Raw genomic sequence first — 22,048 nt, forward strand, 5'->3', positions numbered from 1 at the left:
TTTTCTGGACTTAACAGCTTGCTAATCAGAGATGAATAAATCTTTCAGTCAACTCACTATTGCCTATTTTAAAATGGGAACAGAGAATACACAAGGGCATTCCGTTCTTAAGTCTTTGTGACTCAGTTAAATGCTCTTCATAACACACTGGAAAATGTTCAAATTTTTAAATAGAATATTTTAAACCACTTATAAAAGGAAATCTTTTTGCAGAATAAAGCTCTTTATTCAGTTTTAGAGATGGAAGTAATCAATTTGTTAAGAGCTAGTGAGCCTCTGCTAAATTTTATAATCTCTGCCTCAGCTAGTAGAAAGAAATTATTGCAGCATAGATGTTTCTAGGGTTGTGCCATGTTACACCAGCTCACTTAGCAGGTTTTTAGGCTGCTATAAATTCCTATACAACATGCTTAATGTTACACATATTAAATTTCCTAGAATACTTTCACAAGAATGACATTTTCATTCTGCCTGGGAATATTGGAGCTCTTAATTTTCTAAGCTGAGCCTTTCACTGACCTTTATTAAAGGTACTGCTGTGACATTAAATGGTGGCAAAAGATTACAGTATCTTTGTAGATGAGCTTAGTGAGAATGCAAGAAGATCAAAGGAAACATATTCCCTAGGGTGGGGATATCCAGGGTTTCCTAGAAAAACCCTTAGTAGGAGGTGCTATTAGGAAATACATTCATAAAGCAGAGATAAAAAGGCCTCTTGTACTCTTACAAGGCCTTAAAGACTTCAGGAGTTATTTTTCTGTCCTTGCTTTGGACATTGTGGCTATAATATAGGTAATACTTACCTTTTTGTATGAAAAGGCAAGGGCAAATGCTTGAGCTTGCCCTGTGACTGCTGTACCATTAAATTGTTAGCATGCTCCTTGGTCTTGGTTTGACCAGCACCAGGTGGGGGATGCTGCAGCCAAGGAGTTGTTCTCCATGATAGTGTGGCTGTGGCTGCTTGCTTGTAAGGGAGGGAAACAGTTTGTGCTATTCCACTTGAACAGGTTATGCTATTCCACTTGCCCTCTGAGTTGAAAAACTGAACCTCACATGCCTTATGCGTTTACTTGTCCTTTGATCCCTGTTGGGGGCAACAGCTGGGAAGTAACCTAAGAGATGACTGTGTGTTACAGGAAGGTAGTGGAGAGACACGTGAACTGATGACAGGAATGAACATCTTATCCTGCTCTTTGTTTATAGCTTGGTGAAGAGAGCACAGATACTGCTGGAAAGACCAGAGAACTTCCAGGGAGCTTGGAGAAAATAGAAGAGCTCCTTGGCAGGGTGGACAGCTGGACAGCAGAGACTGGGCGCCTGCTTAGTGAGATCAGTCATGAGGGGCCTGTGGAGTCTGAGATGGAGGAACATTTGCAGGTAAAAATGGAAATATACTGCTTAAAATATCTGTTCGTCAGATTCTCATCTTTCAGCATGGAATTCATGGCTGGGGTAAAATGAGCCATCACTGGTGAAGTAGAAATGAATGTGGATTTTGTGCTGTAACACTGGTAAAAAATCAAAGCAATGCTAGTGCTTTGTTATTTTTCAGGATCACTCCCAGATGAGCTATAAATGAATCTTCCAGCATCAGTGTGTCCAGGTGACAGGCAGGTGCCAATGAAATGCCATTGGCGCTGCTGATCGGCAGCTTGCTCTAGAGTGATACTAATTACTCCCTGCCCAGCACAACATTTGCAGCAGTCTAAAACTTTGCAGGGTGCCAAGCTGAGAATTTCCCCTTGTCATACAGTCCTTTCTAGCGCCTACCTTCCAGTGCAGGGAGGCTGTTTGAGGCAACTTTGGCTGTATTGAAGGCTTTCCTGTCAAAAACTGGAATACTCGAAGTGTTTTCAGGAGCATGCTGGGTAATTTGTGTATCTCGGCATATAGACAGTTGCTCTACAGATTCGCAGTGAGCACTGATGAATTTCTTCCGCTAGTCTCCATTGTTTTCCATGTTTGTCTGCCAGGGATCACTACCCACCCCCTACCCCCTGCAGATGGCGGGTGGCAGTATGTACATATAACTTGTTAGCTTCAGTACAATGTCAGATTTGTTTTCTTCATCTGCCAGTGAAGGTGAGACTGAAGAAAGATGCCAACCTTAGCACTAGAGAAGGTGGAGCACTGTCTTATGTTGCCTTTTGCTATTCCTGCAGCAGGGCCAGTATAATCTAACAGTAGAAAGATGACCACCAGAAGGGAGGTATCACTGGAGCTGTTCTGACTAAGAGCTAAAATTAAGCAGAAATCTTTTTTAGTACATTAAATCCACTTACAGTAACTGTGAATCAGAATTACTGTTAGTTTACTTTTGGTTTGCCCCTTTTTGCACTATGTTTAGTCGACAGAATTATGAGTGTGAGCCTACAAAAAGAATCTATTCATATTTTTGTAATTATGGGCATATGCTTATAAAATAAGCCTCATTTTGCAGTATAACAGTAGTTTGTTAAATAACAATGAAGTAACTAAATACAGCCTCCAAAAACGTGACTGTTACTGTATCTCTGTGTCTTTGAGCAGAAGAGATCATGTCACTTATTACCTGCAGTACAATAGGTTGAAATCTAGAATAAAGCACTGATTATCAATAGAAGAATGCTAACTGACAACTTCAAACAGGAAAACGTGTTGAATATTCATAGATAAAAACAGCTCTCAGAATGACATTTCATGATAAATATTCAAATACTGCACACGGCTTTTGCATGCAAAATATTCAGCTGCTTCCTGCTTTTTGGTAGTGAATGCCACAAGAAAATCAGAGCCTTAATAGGTGCTTACTTTTGGATGACTTCATGATCAGACAATGCATATCCAAATGTGTGGTTTGTACATTCATTTGGAAAGCTATGTGGATGGGAGCGCATATTTAAAAAATACTTGTAATTGGCTCTGAGGCAAAGACATGAGAGAGATCACATTGACAGACTGTTTCAGCAAACGGAATCCCCTGTGGATGGCAGCAAACATCTTTCTCTACACAGAGATTTTGCAGTACAATCCACTCACCACAATTGGAATATAAGATTTTAATTTGACCAAATATTGATCATCCATGATCAAGACTGGCTTTTTCATTCAGTTCCTTTAAACAAAAAGACATAAATGCCATAGAGGCTTCTAATATTTTTCATTCAACCAGAGCTTGGCTGCAAGGGGAACTTCATGCCGAGAACAAGTTGTGGCAGCAGAAGAGAGATTGCAATCCCTGACGCAAAATGTTTCAAGTCAGTTGCCCCAACAGCATTCTTATGCTGGGCTGCAGGCACGAATTAAAGAAGCCAAAGACAAAATAGAGGTACAACTTTATTTATCATTTCTTTTTTATTGTACTTTATACACGCAGACATCTCTTCTCTAAATTTAGCATTATGTGATTATGAAGACTCCTTGTCAGTCATGTAAAATAGAAAAGGCTGTTGGAATTGGTCTCCCAGGCTCTTGCTGGGGCAAAACCAAGAACATTGCAAAGATCAGTATCTCAACCAGAAAAACTTGAGTGATGTTATGAAGCAATAACTTTATGTAATTACTGACACTCGGGCACGTTCTGAAAAGTCTCTTTCTTCCAAGGCTGTTATGGGTGACATGAATAACTTCTTGTTTAAATCTGAGAAGAGACCCACAGAGAAGGAGGCTTTGCTCAATTTTGAAGAATCCCAGAAAGAACTAGAGGCCTTCATTTCCAAGGCTGTGCAACTTGTCAGTCAAGAGTTCAGTCCTGAAGAATCTATTTCAAGATATGAGGTGGGTTTGTTTTCCTAGATAGCTGAATCTGAGTATTTCTTAGTGCTGTTTAGTCTCTAAAAGTCTAAGGTACCGCAGGGAGAAAAATACTGGCTTTTTTTTTAATAGTTATTAATGCTTTTCTCAGTTTTTTGATTTTAACACTGTTATCATATATTATCTTGGCAGACAGCTTGGAGAGGAACTTTACGCAAGAGCATGTATTCGTAAGACAAGGTGTAATGGCTTTAAGTTGAAAGTGGATATAGATATAGATACAGATATAAGGAAGAAATTATTTACTGTGAGGGTGTTGAGACATTGGAACAGGTTGCCCAGAGAAACTTGGGCTGCCTCATACCTGGCAGTATTCAAGGCCAGGTTGGACAGGACTTTGGGCAACCTGGACTAGTGAAAGATGTCCCTGCCCATGGCAGGGTGGTTGGAACAAGGTGATCTTAAGGTCCCTTCCAGCCCAAAACACAATAATTCTGTGATTCTGTAGAAATGTCAGTCTGTACAGGAGTTAGTTCAGGACCCTGTCTTAAATTACTCCATCACCCCATCAGAACTCCTTATCTTCTGAACTACAGCCATTTTTATTGCTTTATTACTAATGACGATTCCCACCAAGAATACTATGCCTGAATTCCTGGACTGGTTTTTAAAGTGTTATTATAAATATTGAATCTCTTCTTTATCCCAGTGTCAGACTAGTAAAAGAAAGTGTCCAATCTCAAAATCTGGATCTCTTGAAGGGGGTCCTTAGTGAGATACCAAAATGGAAGTGCCCAAATTTGTGTTGCCTCGTCTTGCACAGTGAGGCCTTGGCAGTCATGTGCTGGGAGCAGCGCCGAGCCTCGCTCCAGACTGTCTCTAGGACCCCATTGCACTGATGCAGGCCTGTCACCCTCTCTCTGACAGGCAGAGTACATGACCTTGTATATTCCCTAGAAATGAGGCAGAGTTCAGGGACCTTAATCTTTTTTTGGTACCGAATTTGCCTGCAAGAGAACAGCTACAAGAAAACCATGTACTTTTCTCCAAAAAGCATACACTCATACTGCCTGCAGAATGGTCTTGTACCCCCTCATACAAGGTATGCATGTTTTATGGGTGGTTTTTGTGTACTATTCATGTAATTTTCTTAGGTAAATAAGCTACATTCAGTTCTGGGTTTTTTTTTTTTTCATTATGATGCTTTTCTTGCAGGAATTTTATAATTCCCTGGACAATAAAGCTCTTGACAAATTCTTGAAAACAGCTGAACAACTGAAAAATATTTCATCAGATTGTGAAAAGGTGTCAGTGGAAGAAAAGAGTAAAGATGTTCGTAAAAGATGGGAGGTGAGGTAATATAGGAAGAAGGATCCACTGTTTGTTCTCATTAGGCCTGACACCTTTGAAAAACAATTTTTTTTTGTCACAATGTGTTCTGTGATTATTTACTTAGTAATAGTGTCTCACCGCCTCACAGAGACAATATGTTTGATTTTTGCAGGCAGTTCATCATGAAATTACATCCTGCCTCCAGCTCATAGTAGAAAGGGAAAAAAAGAAATTTAATGCAACTTTAAAAAAAATCAATAAGCAATTAGGCAAAGAGAAGAAACTCCTAAGTATGGATAAAACCAGAGGGCTCATCAAGGAGCATGAGGTACCTGACACACTCACTTTCTGCTCACCTCCTCTTTGTGAATACTTTGTCTGTCCTTGCTCCTTTTTAGGTACATTATTGCCACATGTATTTGTGGAACATGGCCCTCGTTCTGCCTGCTACATAAATACATAACCAGGAGGCCACCTAAATTATTCCTTTGCCTATTTTGACTGCAGATGTTTGCCTCCTTGCAGACTTTCAGAATTGTTGCGTGGATGGTATCTTTTTTCCATTTCTTTTTTTGTGACAGCCTTGAAACATTAAAACAGATCTACTTGTGCAGAGTATAAAGATAAGAATGATTACCTGTTCTGCCAGTCCCTTGATTTGTTACAGTTGCACAGATGGTGTTAGATGCCTTCAAGTGAGAGTATCTTCTCACAGTGTAATAGCTGCCCTTTACCTCTGTGTTTGTGATATAAGCCACAGAGTTAGACATCAGAAGTTCATGTTTCTTTTGCCAGTGTGAGTTACAGTGAATCTTACATATTACATAAGCAATGGGTTTCACACTTCATTGCTTCTAGTATTTTACTTCATCTTGCTCTTTGAGATGCATTGATCTGGCCAGTTTACTACTTACAAGGGTAAGAAATTGCTCTGTGATGAAATTCTGGTCTTTAAGGATTTCAGTGGAGTTTTAGTCTTTGCTTCTCATGGATTCCTAATCAGCAAATATTAGGTATGCAAGAGTAAAGAGAAATAGGTGTTTTCAGGTGCATTCTTCTGCTCATATTTTTCTTAGATGTTTAGTATATCTTGATTTCACTATGGGAAGTATTAATATTGATGGGAAATATTTAAAATAGGTTTTCCAATTCTGCTTCTGTTGTCAATGAGACATGTCAGTGTGAGGAGGATTTGGGACTTCTCATTATGTTATTACAATTTTCCCTACTTTAATTTCAAAGTCAAGCAAGAGTCAGTATAGTCTTGTGAAAGAAGCTGGGGAACGTGTTGCCAGAAATCCTAATGTCGTTCCTGGCTCTATTTGAAAAAGAACTGAGGGAAAATAAATGTTTCTTTCCTGGTTTGACAGCTTACACTTTAAGTGCACTCATCCGAGAAGACAATGAAAATAGAAAAAACTGTATGAGAATAACAGCATATCTGTGTGACTTAACATTAAGGTTATTCTTTGCTTTTCTTTGTTTAGGCCTTTTTTTCACATGAAGGCAGCCTGAGGGAACTTAGCAAGTCATTAGAAGACCTTAAAATACTGGGAAGACTATTAGAAGAAACTGTCCCAGGGGTACGGACACTGACTGCAGACTGTGAACAAAAGCTAGAAAAGATTCAACAAATTGTGGCAGATACTCACACAGCTCTGCTGTCTCGAGCTGGAAAAGGACAGTCATCTAAGAAAGGGTGGGTGACTCGGTGCCTGATGTGCTGTAGCTTCATTGAAGTCAGATATATGGATAGATTTTATGATACTGTAAATGTACTGCCAAGTATATTACTGTGGACAACTGTACATTTAAACATTTACTGTTAAGCGTCATAAACTAGCAAGTACAATATTTGAGTACCTTTCATCACAGATACACTGTTTTTTAATCATTAGCCAGGATTTCTTTTTCCCCTTGTATTTCATGTTTTGATCTTCAGCTGAAATTTCTTTTAAACCATAGGAGCTCCATTACTGCTTCTGAGAATGGAGAAAAGCCCGGTTCTTCTCAACAAATAGATATTGTTTCAGTACAGGAGGTAAGAAGTCTGTACTTACTGTAGAAAACAGTGCTCTGTCTAGGGGAGATCATTGCCAAAAGGAAAACTGATTATTTCTCTTACTATTTTTATTGTGGAAGGACCTCAGGCCTCTGCTCAGATGTCAAAAACCCATTGTGCTTGGGAATGTGGACTGAGTAAATACTAAAAAGTAACATGCAAGGAACAGAACTGGGCATCTGAGGAGATGTCTCCAACTTTGCATTTTATTTTTCTAAAGGGTGGTTTTCAGCTGCAAGAATCGTGTGTGAAGCTGTGTTCAAGTGCAAATCCTCCATAGTGTCCCAGTAATCTGATCAATTTTCAGAGGACAGATTTAAAGTAGTGAGGAGTTGGAGGTATTTGCCTTAGAAAAATACAGGGAGAAACAGAACACATGTATTTTCTTAGAAATAACTTCAAGGAGAGAATATGCTGCACTTCGCCATTTGTATGCCACAGAAGATGTCTCATTTAGGGTAAACATTAATGCAAGTAAGGCTGAAGACAGCTCATCAGACAGCCTTCTGAATGGTGATTTCTAGGAAGGGACCTGCTGCATTTACATGGAGTTTGAAGATATGTAGGAATTGGCTATTGAGAAGGAACATCTCTTGTAAGGCTGCTAATACTGTCCCTAATACAATGATGAAATCTGTTCTGGGTAATCAAAAGTATGAATTGTATAACATCAGTTGGCTTCAAATTGAGTAGTAGAAAGCATGCTGGAATACAGGCAGGAGATACGCAAAAGCATTTGATATAAGCAGCCTGACAAAAGCTGCAGAAGACAGTTGTGGTTTGCCCATGTATGTCCATGGAACTGCAGCAAAAACTTTCACAGGGGATTGTGCATGCCAAGGACCCACTATCTGTGGAAGGAATGAATGACCTGGCTGCAAGTGTTCAAAAATTTGCTCTTTTGGTTCATGATAGAGTTTAAAAACAATTTGTATTCATGAATGGTATCTCCCATCTCCTGTGGAACACTTGAGCAATTGGTCTTCTATGTTTGTTGGTCTTCACTATTGACACATGATGCAGAGGTCACTGTCACCTTTTTATTTTTACGTAGCCCTCAAGACCTGTTGCAGATACAGTTTTGGAACCAGATGTGAAACATCATAATGGAGAAAGCTGTGTAAAGAAATTTGAGGAGGACAGTGATTTATCCGTATCAGCTTTATTAGAGAGGTATTTTTTAAAGGATAAAATGCATGTATATTAAAAGATGATACTATGCTAGACATTCATAAATCAACTGAATGTAATAAACATAGGGTACACTTTTGCTATTCAGAACTCTGTTGAATACTTTACTGATTGTTGCTCTGTAATTGATAAGAAAGCACTACAGTAGCTACACGCTTCAACCATTAGGATTTTCTAGCAAGAACACTTAAAGTTATAAAACTTCTTCTGCTCTTTTCTTGGGCCAGAAAAATTTGTACCTGCCTTACTAATAACTTAAAATATTGCAAAATTTTAAAGAACTGTAATTTTTGCATTCATAAAACTTAATGTAGAGTGTGCAGGCAGGCATTCATACTTGAAAATTAGCCAGATGAGCAATTTATCAGCTGTTTTATATGCTTCTCATCTATGCCCATTCATTTCGGATTTAGGTAAAAATATGCATTTGCAATAGACCGTGCTTATTTTATATGGTAATCTATTGGTCAGCAAGTCCCATACCCTGCTATGTTCCATTAAATTACAAGTAACAGTGTTTCTGCAAGTGACTGCTTCTTTCTTTAGCTATAATACACAGATAGGGAACATGGAGGAACTTCTACACATCAGCAGAGATAAAGTAGCATCTGGCTTTACTGATGAAATAAGAGGCACTTCATGCCTTCAGAATAAGCTGATGGAACTACAGGTAAGTATTTGTCTTTCACAAATATACTTGGTGCCTAAATTGTTATTTTCTCACCTTTCTCTTATGTGTATTGAGGAAAAAGGGGCATCCTTACAACCAGGTTTATTAGAAGTAGAGGGGAAATCAAAGGTTTAGCATTCGGGAGAACTGCATTCCTACTTAGCACTAGAGTTTTATGAGTGCTGCTGGAAGAAGAAATTAGGGTGTCTCAGTTTGTGATCTGCAGGCTGAAGTAGGTCTAATGCAAAAAATAACTACAGAAAGCAGCTTTTTTTTCAGCAGGAGCGGTAAGTGGTGGACCATGGTCAGGGCTGGAGGAGTCATCACTGAACCATCAAATGGCAGTGGTTTATGTGCAGAATGGAACTGTTCCAGAACTTATAACTTGATTATGTTTGTGAGAACCTTAAGGGGATGATAAAAGGCCCATAATTGATGTTGAGAAATTTATTACTGCAATTTTTCAAATCTTTGTTTGAAAAGAATACAAAGTTCATCTAGCATCTCAGAACTTCGTTCAGTTCTACGTTTGTTTTTTGTTCTTTCAAGAAGAGCTAAGTTGAGGTATCTTCCATTCAGTCTTGTAGTAAAAATGGTTGAGCCATATTTATTGAACCTTCTCTAAAATGTAGACAAGGTATATGTCTGACCTGGGAATTTTCATCATAAAAAGTTGTGAGGGATTTGCATGTAGCTAAAAATAATTAATGAAGAAGAAAGCAATAGATAACTCTTACTTTTGGGTGATAATTTCACTTTTTCTGTAGACTCTTGTGACTGTAATTTTATGAACTGCCCAATCCATTGAGAAATACATTATGATATTAATGCAGGTAGTGCTGCATATCTTTCAGGTGATAGAGAGTGAAATGAGTTCTGGTTGGACACAATTGGAAAACATCTCATCTACCTTAGAAAATCTTGTGGTTGAAGCACAGCAGGCTGCTATCTCTGAGACAAGAGGCAAACTGAAAGGAGAATGGAAAGAGCTTCAAGATATTATAAGTACCAGGTATAGAATAACATTTCATAATATTAGCTAAGAAACAGTTCATTGTAACTAATTTGTGTATTGTGAAGGGAATAGTGTGTGTTACAGAAAATACCTGCACATTTTTAACCTTTAAAAAAAGTAATTAATATGATTAAGCTTTTCTTAATTATCCTTGCTTCATACACACACTGCAGACAGGATGAATCTCTCCAATAAGCACAGCGCCAGATCTTCGTAACATGACTGTGCAGTATTCCCGTTTGCTGTTAGTTCCTTCAACCTTTTGGCTAAATTCACTGGGATTCACACTGCTTTTTTTATAAATCAATAGAAAAACTCCTTTGACCTCAGGAGGACTAGGATCAGATCTGTTAGTCAATTACATTATCTTTGTGGCTTTTTGTGCTGTAAAATATTGTGTGTCTTTTCTTGTTTGTTTTCACAGTTCATGTTTTGTTACCTTTCTTGTAGAACAAACTCATTAAGGACTGCATTGGAAATTGTTTTGCCAATAGAAAATGAATCCATTCTTCTATGTGAATTAGATCAGCGGATGAAAAAAAAGGACATTCAGCAGTTTAATCTGATGAATAGTGATCTTGCTTATAGGGAACTAAAGGTAAGGGAAAATGCAGAGACCACACCTTAGCCAGAATGTTTTTTAGTACATCTAGTAACTGGGGAACTTCATGGGATTTTCACTTGGGAGTTTGGGACCACTTCCCAGATCTTCTAAAGACAGTAACAGCATTTTACTTCCTTTGCTTTAAATGTCATTGCTCCTGTAGAGCCAGACAGGGACCCTCGGTAGGTTCTACTATAAAAACCATGGTCGTGAACATCTTGGCTTACTTTCCTTTGATCCAGATTTTGTCTTCCCTCCTGGCTTTTGTATCACTTGAGTTATTTACATAATGTGGTGTTAATCTGTGAGCCAAGCTAAGCTACCTGTGTCATATCTGCTGAGGTGTCTGAGCAAACCTCAGGATGCTTTTGGAAGCTTCATGTATGCAGTAACTTGTTCACCTGCTATCAATATCTTATTCTTAGGCTCTGCTCTGTCTATTAGACAGGGTGAATATTCATAGAATCATAGAATGGTTAGGGTTGGAAAGGACCTTAAGATCATCTAGTGCCAATGCCCCTGCCATGGTCAGGGACGCCTCACTCTAGACCGTGCTGCCCAAGGCTCTGTCCAACTTGGCCTTGAGCACCTCCAGGGATGAAGCATTCACAACTTCATTAGGCAACCTGTGCCATTGCCTCACCTCCCTCGCAGTAAAAAACTTCTTCCTTATATCTAATCTAAACTTCCCCTGTTTAAGTTTAAACCTATTATCCCTTGTCCTATTGCTACAGTCCCTGATGAAGAATCCTCTCTGGCATCCCTAAAGGCCCTGTCAGATACTGGAAGGCTGCTATGAGGTCTTCACACACCTGTCTTTTCCACGCTGAACAGCCCGTGTCTTTTTTTTCAGTCCTCACTCTCATAGACTTATCAAACCAAACTCTTTTTCTGCATAGGAGACTGTTTTTCCATCTGTCTCTTCCCAGTTTCTCAGCCTTACTTCATATGTGAGGTGCTCCAGCTGTCCAGAACTGCAAGTTTGCATTTGTCTGTCCTTGGCTCTCAAGCAAAGCATGGTTTAGGTGTCTCAAGCTGTAGGGCAGCGAGTATGTGCACTCTCTGTCTGAGGTAACTCTTTTTGGCTGGAAGGACCCAGATTTCTTTCCCAGGTCTTAGCACTTTTGGAGTTTCATAACACTGACACACTGCTGTTTGCCTGAGGGCTGTAACCAGGTAGAACGCAGACTTCACCAAGAGATTTTTAAATGCATGTAAGTCTCCTCAAAAAGTATAGCACAAAGAAATTAAAAGTCAGCAGAGTAACATCTATGTGCCTGCCTGTGCTCTGGGTGATCTCCCACTGCAAGAGCCTGCTGGTTTCAGTCTCAGGACTTTCATCATCTTTCTCTCCTTTTTGACTGATTGCTGGAAAGAGGCTTGGGGTTTCTGTCATACTGACCAAATTCCCTGTGTGTAGCGATTTAGCTGTTTCTTTCTTCCTTCCACTGGAGTGTAGATTAGGGAAAAAGGGGTTTTCTTTCTTCACTGCCCTTAATAAAATTAATATAAATAAATACAATAATAACCACCCTAATAACGTAAGTTTAGTGCTTATTTTATTGCTAGTATAATTTATTTTTCAGTCATAAGTTCAGCTTTAATGCAGGATACAGGTTTTCCTTCACTTGCTAACACTGTTGGTCATTCTCTCAATTTTAGGAACTGCAGAGATCCATATTAAATCAGATTGAAGTGTGCAAACAATTGGAACACCTTGATAGTTCAGCAAGAGATGAATTTAATCCAATAGATCTGCAAGCTGCAAGTAAAATTATGTTTTACTATCAAAATCAGTTTGAAGAAATGAGCCATAAAATGCAGATCCGTGAGACAGTCCTTAAAGATCTGGAAATTTTCATGGCCTCATTGAGGAAGATTCAGTGTTCCATAAAATGCCTCACAGATCTCCCAGGTGAGCCTGAAATGCATGGAAAAGCATTGAGAGAGGCTGCACAAGAAGTTTCTCGTATGGCAGAAGAGGCCAAATGTTTGGATGAACGCTTGAAAACAGTTGATATCTCTTTGGAAGATTCTGAATGCGGGAGAAAGACTTGCTGTGAAAACCTTGTTCTGACTTTATCTGAAGAGCTAAATGTGACTTATGATCCCTCAAGGGAGCAGATGCTTACAGACGAAAAAGACTTATACAAGACTTTTTCTGCAAAAAACAGTGAACTCCTTAAAAGCATTCAGGATCTACGTGACAGAATTAATAAAATAGGCTTGAAGGATCCAACAGTTCCAGCTATTCAACAAAGGTGAATTTGTTTTTAAAGCTCTTTCACTTTCATAATTTCAGTGAACTCAGAGAGCCTGTGGCACTTTCACTGAAATCTGAATGTGTGGTGAAGCATCTGTGGAGCTTTGGAAGAAACAGTAAACTTAACATTTTATTTCTTTTGCTATAGCCTAAATAAGGAAGCCTTCTCCGTGTTTTCTTTCAAACTCCTATTTATGTGTTTGTTTGAAGCAGTGTTAATGAAGAAAAAATAGGAGGAGGTTGATTATGATCTTAATTTTGAGTGAGAAAACTGTCAAACAGGGAGATGGGTCTTCTTGCTGAGCACTAATGCACGTGGTCTGAAACTTCGCCTTCTGTTACTTTACCACAACCTGAGAAAGCAATAACATGATCTATGTGTCTCAGATAATGTTATTGGCTGTCAGAGGAGCTTTGTGCAGCCTTGCAAAGGATGAATAAACAACTTAGTACTGTTTATAGGAAGGAAAAAAGTGAGGGGAGAGGGGATGATAAGATGTGACCATTTTTAAGTTATGGAATCCCACACTATGGTATAGCTTCCTTTCTTAGACCATATTTTAAGATAGCCAGAATGTGCTTAAATTTTAATACAAAAGAATTCACTACGTTCATACAGACCCTATTGGTCTCCAGGATTTCTGATTACTTTGTCAAAGGGCTTAGGTCAGCATAACTCATCTGAAGGACCGTGTCAAATTACTTCAAAAACTGAAGATAAATTTAGACTTTCTGTGATGTCATTCAGTATAGTATGTGCAGCTCGAGATGAATTTCTTAGGAAATTTCTATAATTACATTGGGGAAAAATCAGAGGCTTACTTTAATATAAAGCTGTATTTCATTTTTTTCCTAATGAAGGGTAAAATCATTAACAGAATTGGAAGAAGAATTGGCTTGTGCTGCTGTTGAAATGAAACCTATGCAAGAAATTGCTAATAAGCTCCTACAGATCAAAGAGGAAAAAGCAGAGGAAGCCAATGAACTGTGCAGAGTTACAGAGAGATTATGGGAGGATACAAAATTCTTGCTTGCTGAATGGTAAGGAGAAAGGCTACATCTTAAAGTAGAATTGTACAAGTAAGAAGTTTGCTTGTAAAATGAAACAGCAAAAAAGCCTTAGACCATACTTTAAAGTAAATGAAATACTGGTACAGTAGCAAATGTTACTGTTAAGATGCTAGAACTGTCATAAAGGAAAGAATTGTACATGGAAGTTTGCATCCAGTGCTCCTGAACGTTACATATTTTAAAGACATCACAGTCTCATCATTTAGCAGGTATGTAGTGGTATGTTGGACTTAGTTGGTACCCAAAATAAAAACCTGGCTGCTGCAGGGAATGCTGTGCTTTCTGTATTTGCTGTGAATTTCATGCCAGCACATTCAAAAAGAAAAGTCAAACTGAAGCAAACGAAAGAAGAGAGCTGGAAAAACAGTCTCTTATTCAGGAAAAGACTAAAGGAGCTTGGCTTGGTAAGTCTGTGAGAGTGAGGACTGGGAAAGGCTATGATTGATCACCCAGGGCATCTGTCCTTCTCTTACAGTTTTTAAAGGTGCCTGGAATCTTTGTATGGACTGGCACAGTTCTGCTAATCCTCATGGTTTGCACAGGTGTCAGTAGGAATAATCTGTTTCCATATCCCACTGAAGGCTGGGCTGAGGTGGCATTTCCCACTGCCCAGCACCCAAGCTGCATGTTGTATTCCAGTTTACTGGTGACTGAGCATGCCTTTCATGTGGAGAGTATCATACAGACAGAACTGCTCAATTCAGATCACAATTAAATGTAAATCAGAAGCATCCAATGGTGAAGGGAATTTTTGATTGCAAAACCTGTCCAAATACCACACCAGGTATCCCATAGTATCGCGGGGTTTATGACTGGTACAATTTATCTCCCTTTTCTCTCTTCCAGATATAGTAATATAAAATCCCCACATGTTTGAATATAGAAGAAGGAAACTGACAAGAGGTTGAGGCTGCTGTTTTATGCTTGGGCCTTAAATAATGCATCTCTTTTATTTTTAATAGCCAGGAGCAGTGTGCAAGGGCTCTGGAGCTCCTGAAGCAATATCAAAGCTGCAAAACTAGTCTGACCAGCATCATCCAGAAACAGGAGATTGTGCTTTCCCAGCAAACTTCTTACATGGGGAAGGAGAATTTGAACAGACTAATAACAAAGGTGAGTTACAAGAACTTACTGAAAAGGAAACAAAAGCCTTTCCTGGGAGCGTTTATATGTAAGTTTGCCCTTGTACACTCAGCCTTCAAGGAGTATGTTAAGACCTTGCTTCCACTTCAGCTTCCAAAATAGATTTAGAGCCCATACCCTGGTTTTGTTTTAAGTTGATGTCTAGTTCTGCATAGTGAGTCTATGTCTTGCTTCATAGATTCGGAAGGATTAAAAACCCACCAACCAACCAGCCAAACCCAAAACAAACACAAAACTCGACAACAAGGGAAAACTACGATCTAGTATGAAAATAAGACAAAATCCTGTTCTACCAAAACTTCATGTTGGAATCAGCCATTTTCACCCATACCCATTAGAATATTTATTTTCTACCAAGTTAAACAGCTTATAGTGGGCAGTTTGTAACTATACAAAATTAGTGAATTAATCTGTTGCTAAGAAGATGCTTTAAAATGTTGTACCACCAAAAGCTAAAATAATAGGTAATGCAGCTCCTTGTGGCTGCTTTTTTCTCTGCCATCACTGTAGCTTATAACCAAGAATTTAGACCTGTATTATCTCCTTGCTCATGTTGCTGGGTCCCAGGCCGGGCTGTGGGGTTTGTCTGCACTGTCCAGTGCTGTGCAGAAATCTTCAAGCAAGCTGGATCAGGAACAGTAGCAGTAAGGTTATGTCAGCATGGCACATCTGCTCAGAGACTGTGTCATGACAGATCTATCCTGCTTCCCAGGCTGGAGCTTGTGTACCTCACTATATGTCATTGCCACCAGGGACAGCGTGGAGCTTGGCTGGCGTGCTGCTACCTTAGGATGTGGATTAGGAGGCCAAAATGGTTTTGAGTGATTTTACAGTGTTTCCTTGAGCTGCTTACATTTGCAGCATGATTCTCTGCCATCACACTGACTTTGCTGACCAAAATTTGTTGTGGTTAGAAGTCATAACAACATAGTTCAGTATTTCTCCTCTCACTTGTCTTATGTCACAAACATACTTGGAAGACAGACCTTCTGTATAATAGCCTTGGCCTCTGTCATTAGCATTTGCTGCATGCTGTCTGTGATAGCAGTTCAAACATTTGCAGTAGCTTTTACATTAGCTGAGGAGACTGAATGAGCAGGTATTGCTGGACACCCCCTCAATTTAGTTTACCACCTTTTCAGGCAAAAAATTGGATAGCTAGCTACATTCTTAGCTAAGTGAATACAATCATTGGACATAATTGTCCTTGGCTAATGGGATTACTGAACAGCAGCATGTCCATTGTGACCATTTTACTGTACAGGTTTCACGTTTCCTGGATGGGTTATATAGTGGGCTGTTCAGATCTGATTTTTAGGCTTTCTCATGAAGCATCACCCATATGAACACTTGCTCTCAGGCAGTGCCTGGGATGGTTAAATTCAAGAAGGAATGTAAGGTTTCTTCCTCCAGGCTTTGGTACGGTGTCTCTGTGTGCCACACTGTTTAGGTGAGACAGAATGAGACTCTGGCATCTCGTATCACTCAGGCGTATCACATCATTTCACCAGTGAGACTTCTGGCATGCCATATCACTCAGGCTCCTGCTGCAGGGGATATTGCCTGCATACCCTGGTCCCTGCTTGTATGAAGACCCCTCTCTCTGGTTGCAGCTCTTCATCCTCGCCCTCAGTTTTGCAATTGCCACTCTCAGAACTGTGGTCTGCAATAGCTGTGGCACAGTACAGGCATGTCCTTGAGGCCTGGTAATTTTTTTATTTATAATTATATAAATAGTAGCAGAGAAGCTCCTCTACTTTGTTCTGATCTGTGAGTGCTGCTCCGCTTATCACAGTGGCTGTAACAGGCTCGTCTCCGTGACTTGAGAGCTTTTAATATCAAGTTGTCTAACACTAGAGGTCAGTGTTTCTTTTCCATCGAGCTTCCATGTTGTTTGTAAACACTGATGTTACAATTAAGCACAAAGAAGCAGTCTAGTGTTTAAATAGAAAGTAGGAAAAAGGGACATACCAGTTTCTGGCAATGGCATATTTGACAGTGCTATATTTAAGTAGGATTTAAGCTTTTTTAAAACAGCAGTTAAAAACCTAGGGATCAGAATGCCAGGTTATATTTTTTTATTAGTTGTAATAGTATCTCAGACAATTTTTATATTATGCATTGTGTATTTCTGTGATTGAGGTTCTGTGTATAGATGTACAGTCCCCTTAGATCTTTCAATTGCAAATTTTAAAGCAAACCATAGTTTTGGCTCTTTTAGTCATAAATACATTATCCATAGTTCCCACTCAGCTGCTTTGTAACCAATAACAGAATAATACAGTTTTCTAACAAAGAAATGTTCCTATCAGCATGACAGGGATATAACAATGCAGAATACATTCTTAGTCTCGTTATATATGAAATTCCTGATATAAAAAATAGGTTATTTTTTGTAAGGCTGTTGTTTCTCTAAACTGAAAAGAGCAGTGCATCATTTAAAAATATTTTGCTGAATAAACAGTCATAAGTAAGCATATTCATAAGTATCCATTTGACATTTTTCACAGATTGAAGAGGCAAAAGAGGAATTTAATGATCATGCTGAAGATGTAGACAAAATAAATCAGATCTGCAAAAATCTTCAATTCCAGCTCAATAAAATGAGAAGCTTTGAGGAGTCTCCGTTTGAGAATGAGGCTAACGTTATTGTGGACAGATGGCTGGATGTATGTAAAAAGTAAATTATCAGGGTGGTCTTATCTCTTATGCATTATAGTAATTGATTCTGACATGTGTGTAATATTTGCAATAAATTAAGTGCAGAGATTCTTAAGAGATAAATCCAAGTGTTTACCAGAGCAGAGCTTGTCGAGCGGCTATTGGCGTAACGTTTCTCATCCCTCAGGTAGTTTATATCATGGGTACTCCTTGGCGGTAAATAAATCTAGAAAAGGCAGAAAGGCAATATTTGAGCTTTCTGCATGAATCTGTAAGCTTCCATAACAACTTCTGTGGATTTAGACTTTGGAGACAATCTGGAGAATTACAGTGCTGGTGCTTTTGGTGAGAAATGTTTGCCACTGTCAATCTAAGCAGTGCATCAGTACTGAGATTAGATAGTATTTTCTGAGAGTAGATAAACATACATGAGCAAGGCTCCTTCCTAAACCTGCCCTAAAACTGGCAAGCTGCTGTTGTGATTGGTATGTTTGGTGACATGTGTGGCAGGGATTTAAATATCTTCTCCATGACCAGTTCACTGTGAAGGCATGAGATTTATTTTTTTTCCCTTGCCCCACTTGTTTTTGTGGGTGGTTTCATTTTGCTCTGATTTTATTATGCTGATTTTGCTTTTAGAATATAACTCTCATTTTGAAATCCGTGTGTGTTTTCTGTACATAAATCTCATGGTAGATCAGTGAAAAGACTGAAAACTACTGTGATAATTTGGGAAGAGCTCAGGCTTTGTGGGACAAACTTCTTAGTTTATCTGGCACAATCGACGCTTGGGCACATGCAGAACTTAAGAACGCAGAAGGCCATTGTCTGACTGAAGAGAACCTTACACAGTTGAAGGTAAGTTGAATGGAAATTTTTTATTCTTAACTGGAGTGATATGGACTTTGGACTGTAAACATGCACATCACAGAAATATCAGCACTGCAAAAGCGAGGAAGTTGTAACATTTGCAATTGTATATGCGTAGTTTCACTCAAGATACTGTACAATATATTGGGGTGCAAGTCTTGGAAACATAAATGGAGTATATGTGTACTAAATTGTTTGAAATTAATGCAACACGGCAAATGCTGCTTTAGACTACAGAAACCCTCTCATTCCTTTGTGCTGTACAAACAGCAAGGAAGGCTTGGGAAGCTTGTAGTCTAGAGTACAATGGTGCACGTTTCCTTGTGCCTAGAGAAGAAAGAGAAGAGGTTGTGTATAGGGTAGTTGCTAGTTTTCTAGTTAGAAATTGCCTATCAGTGAAGATGCTGGAGCCTCAGAAATGACTGGACAATGCACAGTTCAGGAAGAGGTTGCAGAGATGGCTTATTTGTTCCTGCAATCTTCATTCCGGTGTGCTCTCCAGCAAACATAGTGTGGCCTTAGTAGTGGCTGGCTGCTAAAGGTCTCCAGAGGCTGCATCAGCAGAGCCTGAGCTGCCCATGCCCCTGTTGCACAGACTGTGTCTTTAACTCTTGGTATCATGGTGCAGTTGGATGTAAAAACACACACACAAGCTCTGTGCCATTGAAGATCCTCACATACAGGGGTAAATATTTAGATTTCTGGCTTTAGATCCATAACTGACCAGCTATGCCACTTTGTTGGTATATACTACCTATATGCCAGTATCTACTAAACAAAAATATTTCCTGCTTGCATAGGGTTGAGACATAAATATATCTCATATGTGCTTGTCTGAAAATATGCATGCATTTTTTTCTCAGTGTTTACACACTACAAATGCCCTGGTTTTAATTACACTTATTTGCAGCATTTCTGCTACTGTTAGCACAGAGCACAGCTCATTTATTTTAATTTGCAGAGCAGTAAAAAGCCAAGGTCTTCTTTTTATATAGATTTTCTCAATGAGCCAGTAGTATAAACACTGTGCAGAGGTTGATATTTTGTCACATTGTTATTGCCTTTACCATTGTATGGTTGGAATTTACCTGGGGTGGTTCAGGTCCCTGATGGCTCCAGTAAAAATGCACCAGCTGGCAACTGCATTTTAAGAGCCATTTTGTTACCTGGAAACTGCTCAAGCCCAGCATGATGTGACCATGCCCCCAGCACGCCTCTGTTGGTGCTTAGGAAGGGCTGTGCTGGAAGTGGCTGCGATAAGGTTCCTCTGCTGCTCCTTGCGAGAGGATGGCTCTCAGAGGGGAGAAAAGGGCAAGGGAAAGAGAAACCATGTTTCCTATGAGCTACTATAAAAGCAGAATAGAGGAGAGAAAACTGAACTCTATGTGTTGCTATTTTTTTTTTTTTAATACCTCAGAGCACCTCAGGTTCATGTATCCATTTACTATTATTTCTTTTGTTGTTGATCCTGAAGCATCTCTACATTAATGTTAATTACAAAAAAAAAAACAACCCAGGGTCCTTTGTGACCACTCAACAGAACACTGGTGCTCCTGCTTTCAAGAAGCCTGCCACCAAAGAAAAGAGTAATGAATTATTTGCCTGTATACTTAAAAATAATTTCACTATAAATAATGTGAGAGAAGTCCTGCTTTCCACTGTAGCAAGTCTGCAAACACAAATGGGAACTCTTTTAAGGGCTGCAGCACATGAGCTGGTTTTGATGATTGCTTGTATAGAGGCTGTAGAAAGAGTACTTTGTCCTGAGGGAGTTTGGAGTACCAGTTTGGGAATATGAGACAACGTGACTATCCTGTTTCGTAAGTTGAACCTGGTATTTTACTTCCACATTACTGGCTTGTTCCAAAGTCCATTCAAAGGTAGAGGTCTTTTCATATACAAAGGATCTACATTAAAAAAGTGCTTAGAGCATGACTTGTATTTTATCGAGTCCCTAGCAAAGTGTATCATCAGGATGCCAGTTCTAGGCTGAAACGTCTAAGAATATCCCTTTTTATTAGTAGCAGCAAAAAATAAATACAAAATTAAAGATTATTTTCTTGCAAATATATTTTGCTTAATATAGAATAAGTTATTCTACAACAAAAATAATATATAATAATAATATAGAATATTATAGAATAAATATTCATAATAATATATTTATATATTATTATAATAATTATATAAATGTAATCATACAATAAAATAATAACTATTGTTAACTTTATGGTAGATTTGCATTAACAACTGCTTTGCCTGCAAAACAGTGTTTCTGACTCTGACACAAAAAGAAGTCTGAATTATTAAAATGAAAATCAGGATATGGATTAGCTGTGAAAGCTCTATATGCCGCATTGCAGAATCACAATATAAGCCATGTAATTTTCTAAGAGAAAGATGGAAGTTTAATCTGGGGGAAACACAGTTACCAATGTGTTTTTCCACCTTTAGGCATGCTTACAAGCCCAAGAGGAGAAACTGCAGAAGTTTGATAACACAGTGGCTGAGATAGAAGAACTTCTAAATAGTAATGAACCTCCACTGGAGCTACAGGTATGAAGGCACTTTTACAGCTAATACACCAGTACTTCTATTATCATCTTTGCCACAAGCATGTCTTGGTTTGACTTAAATCAAGCCAAAGAGAATTGGAAGCATTTTGTTGGCTGTTAGCAGCGACTTTTCATTTGTTGCCTTCCTACAGCTGTTAGAACCAAACCTGTCATTTTAAACACAAAGGCCTCTTTCAGTCCTGCGCCTTTTAGGAACTTAGCCATGACCCAACTGTTGTGCAGACCTGCTGAAAGAGGCCAATATGAGTGATATCTGGCTTTTAGCTGTTGGCCAGTAACAGTGGGCCTCATCATCCCTTTGGTGATCCCAGTAACTCAGCATGCTGACTGTTTTAAACTGTACCTTTATCTGGATACGGCATAAGGTAGCTTGGTAGCATGTAGCTATTTGCATAGAGTGGTGTTTTCCTGTGATGTTTTCCTTTGGGATATTATAAGGAAATCTACATCTTTTTGTGTTAACTTCACACAGCAAAGAATAAATTTATTCTCCACTGCTTGAGACCACGTTAGCCTACGTTTATCCTGTACCAGTTCCCTAAACACGTGATTCCGGTGTCCGTCAGATGCACCTTGAGCTTGACCTGGTTTGCCTATTTGTGTTTATCCTCAGCAAGCAGTGAACTCAGAGGAGATTCACTGGGTAAAGTGATCTAAGGAGCTTAGGAAAGGACTCGGCAACCTTGTACCATGCACACTGCTCCTTGAGAGCACCAGATGCCCTTGAGTTGCTGTCTCTTGCAAATCTGCGCAAGCCTTAAGGACAAGGTTAAGGACCTATTGTTCCTTGTGACTGGTCTGAGCCAGAGCTCCCCGCCTTTCTGCTCTCCTTGCCTGTTGTTTGGATCAGCATGGGGA

At 39.1% G+C, this 22,048-nt stretch overlaps 1 protein-coding gene across 9 annotated transcripts in view; it reads left to right on the forward strand.

Moving 5' to 3' along the window:
* The window catches only part of SYNE2 (spectrin repeat containing nuclear envelope protein 2), a 184,781-nt gene that overhangs the window by 39,808 nt on the left and 122,925 nt on the right, over positions 1 to 22,048 (forward strand). For 7 of the 9 annotated variants that reach the window (XM_057416222.1, XM_057416214.1, XM_057416218.1 and 4 more), the window contains exons 18-34: positions 1,204 to 1,377; positions 3,152 to 3,307; positions 3,583 to 3,756; positions 4,948 to 5,082; positions 5,237 to 5,392; positions 6,552 to 6,763; positions 7,030 to 7,105; positions 8,181 to 8,299; positions 8,864 to 8,987; positions 9,842 to 9,999; positions 10,453 to 10,600; positions 12,269 to 12,867; positions 13,731 to 13,910; positions 14,903 to 15,053; positions 17,594 to 17,752; positions 18,441 to 18,602; positions 21,069 to 21,170. In XM_057416222.1, the coding sequence (XP_057272205.1) occupies positions 1,204 to 1,377; positions 3,152 to 3,307; positions 3,583 to 3,756; positions 4,948 to 5,082; positions 5,237 to 5,392; positions 6,552 to 6,763; positions 7,030 to 7,105; positions 8,181 to 8,299; positions 8,864 to 8,987; positions 9,842 to 9,999; positions 10,453 to 10,600; positions 12,269 to 12,867; positions 13,731 to 13,910; positions 14,903 to 15,053; positions 17,594 to 17,752; positions 18,441 to 18,602; positions 21,069 to 21,170 (2,985 nt within the window). Of the gene's footprint in view, positions 1 to 1,203; positions 1,378 to 3,151; positions 3,308 to 3,582; positions 3,757 to 4,947; positions 5,088 to 5,236; positions 5,393 to 6,551; positions 6,764 to 7,029; positions 7,106 to 8,180; positions 8,300 to 8,863; positions 8,988 to 9,841; positions 10,000 to 10,452; positions 10,601 to 12,268; positions 12,868 to 13,730; positions 13,911 to 14,902; positions 15,054 to 17,593; positions 17,753 to 18,440; positions 18,603 to 21,068; positions 21,171 to 22,048 lie in introns of those variants that run through there. The other 2 variants (XM_057416220.1, XM_057416221.1) reach the window with 2 other exon arrangements.

Source organism: Pezoporus wallicus, unplaced genomic scaffold, assembly GCF_028554395.1.
Source record: "Pezoporus wallicus isolate ANWC-B61680 ecotype Strahan unplaced genomic scaffold, APGP_CSIRO_Pwel_v1 scaffold_2146, whole genome shotgun sequence".
Classification (NCBI taxonomy): domain Eukaryota; kingdom Metazoa; phylum Chordata; class Aves; order Psittaciformes; family Psittacidae; genus Pezoporus; species Pezoporus wallicus.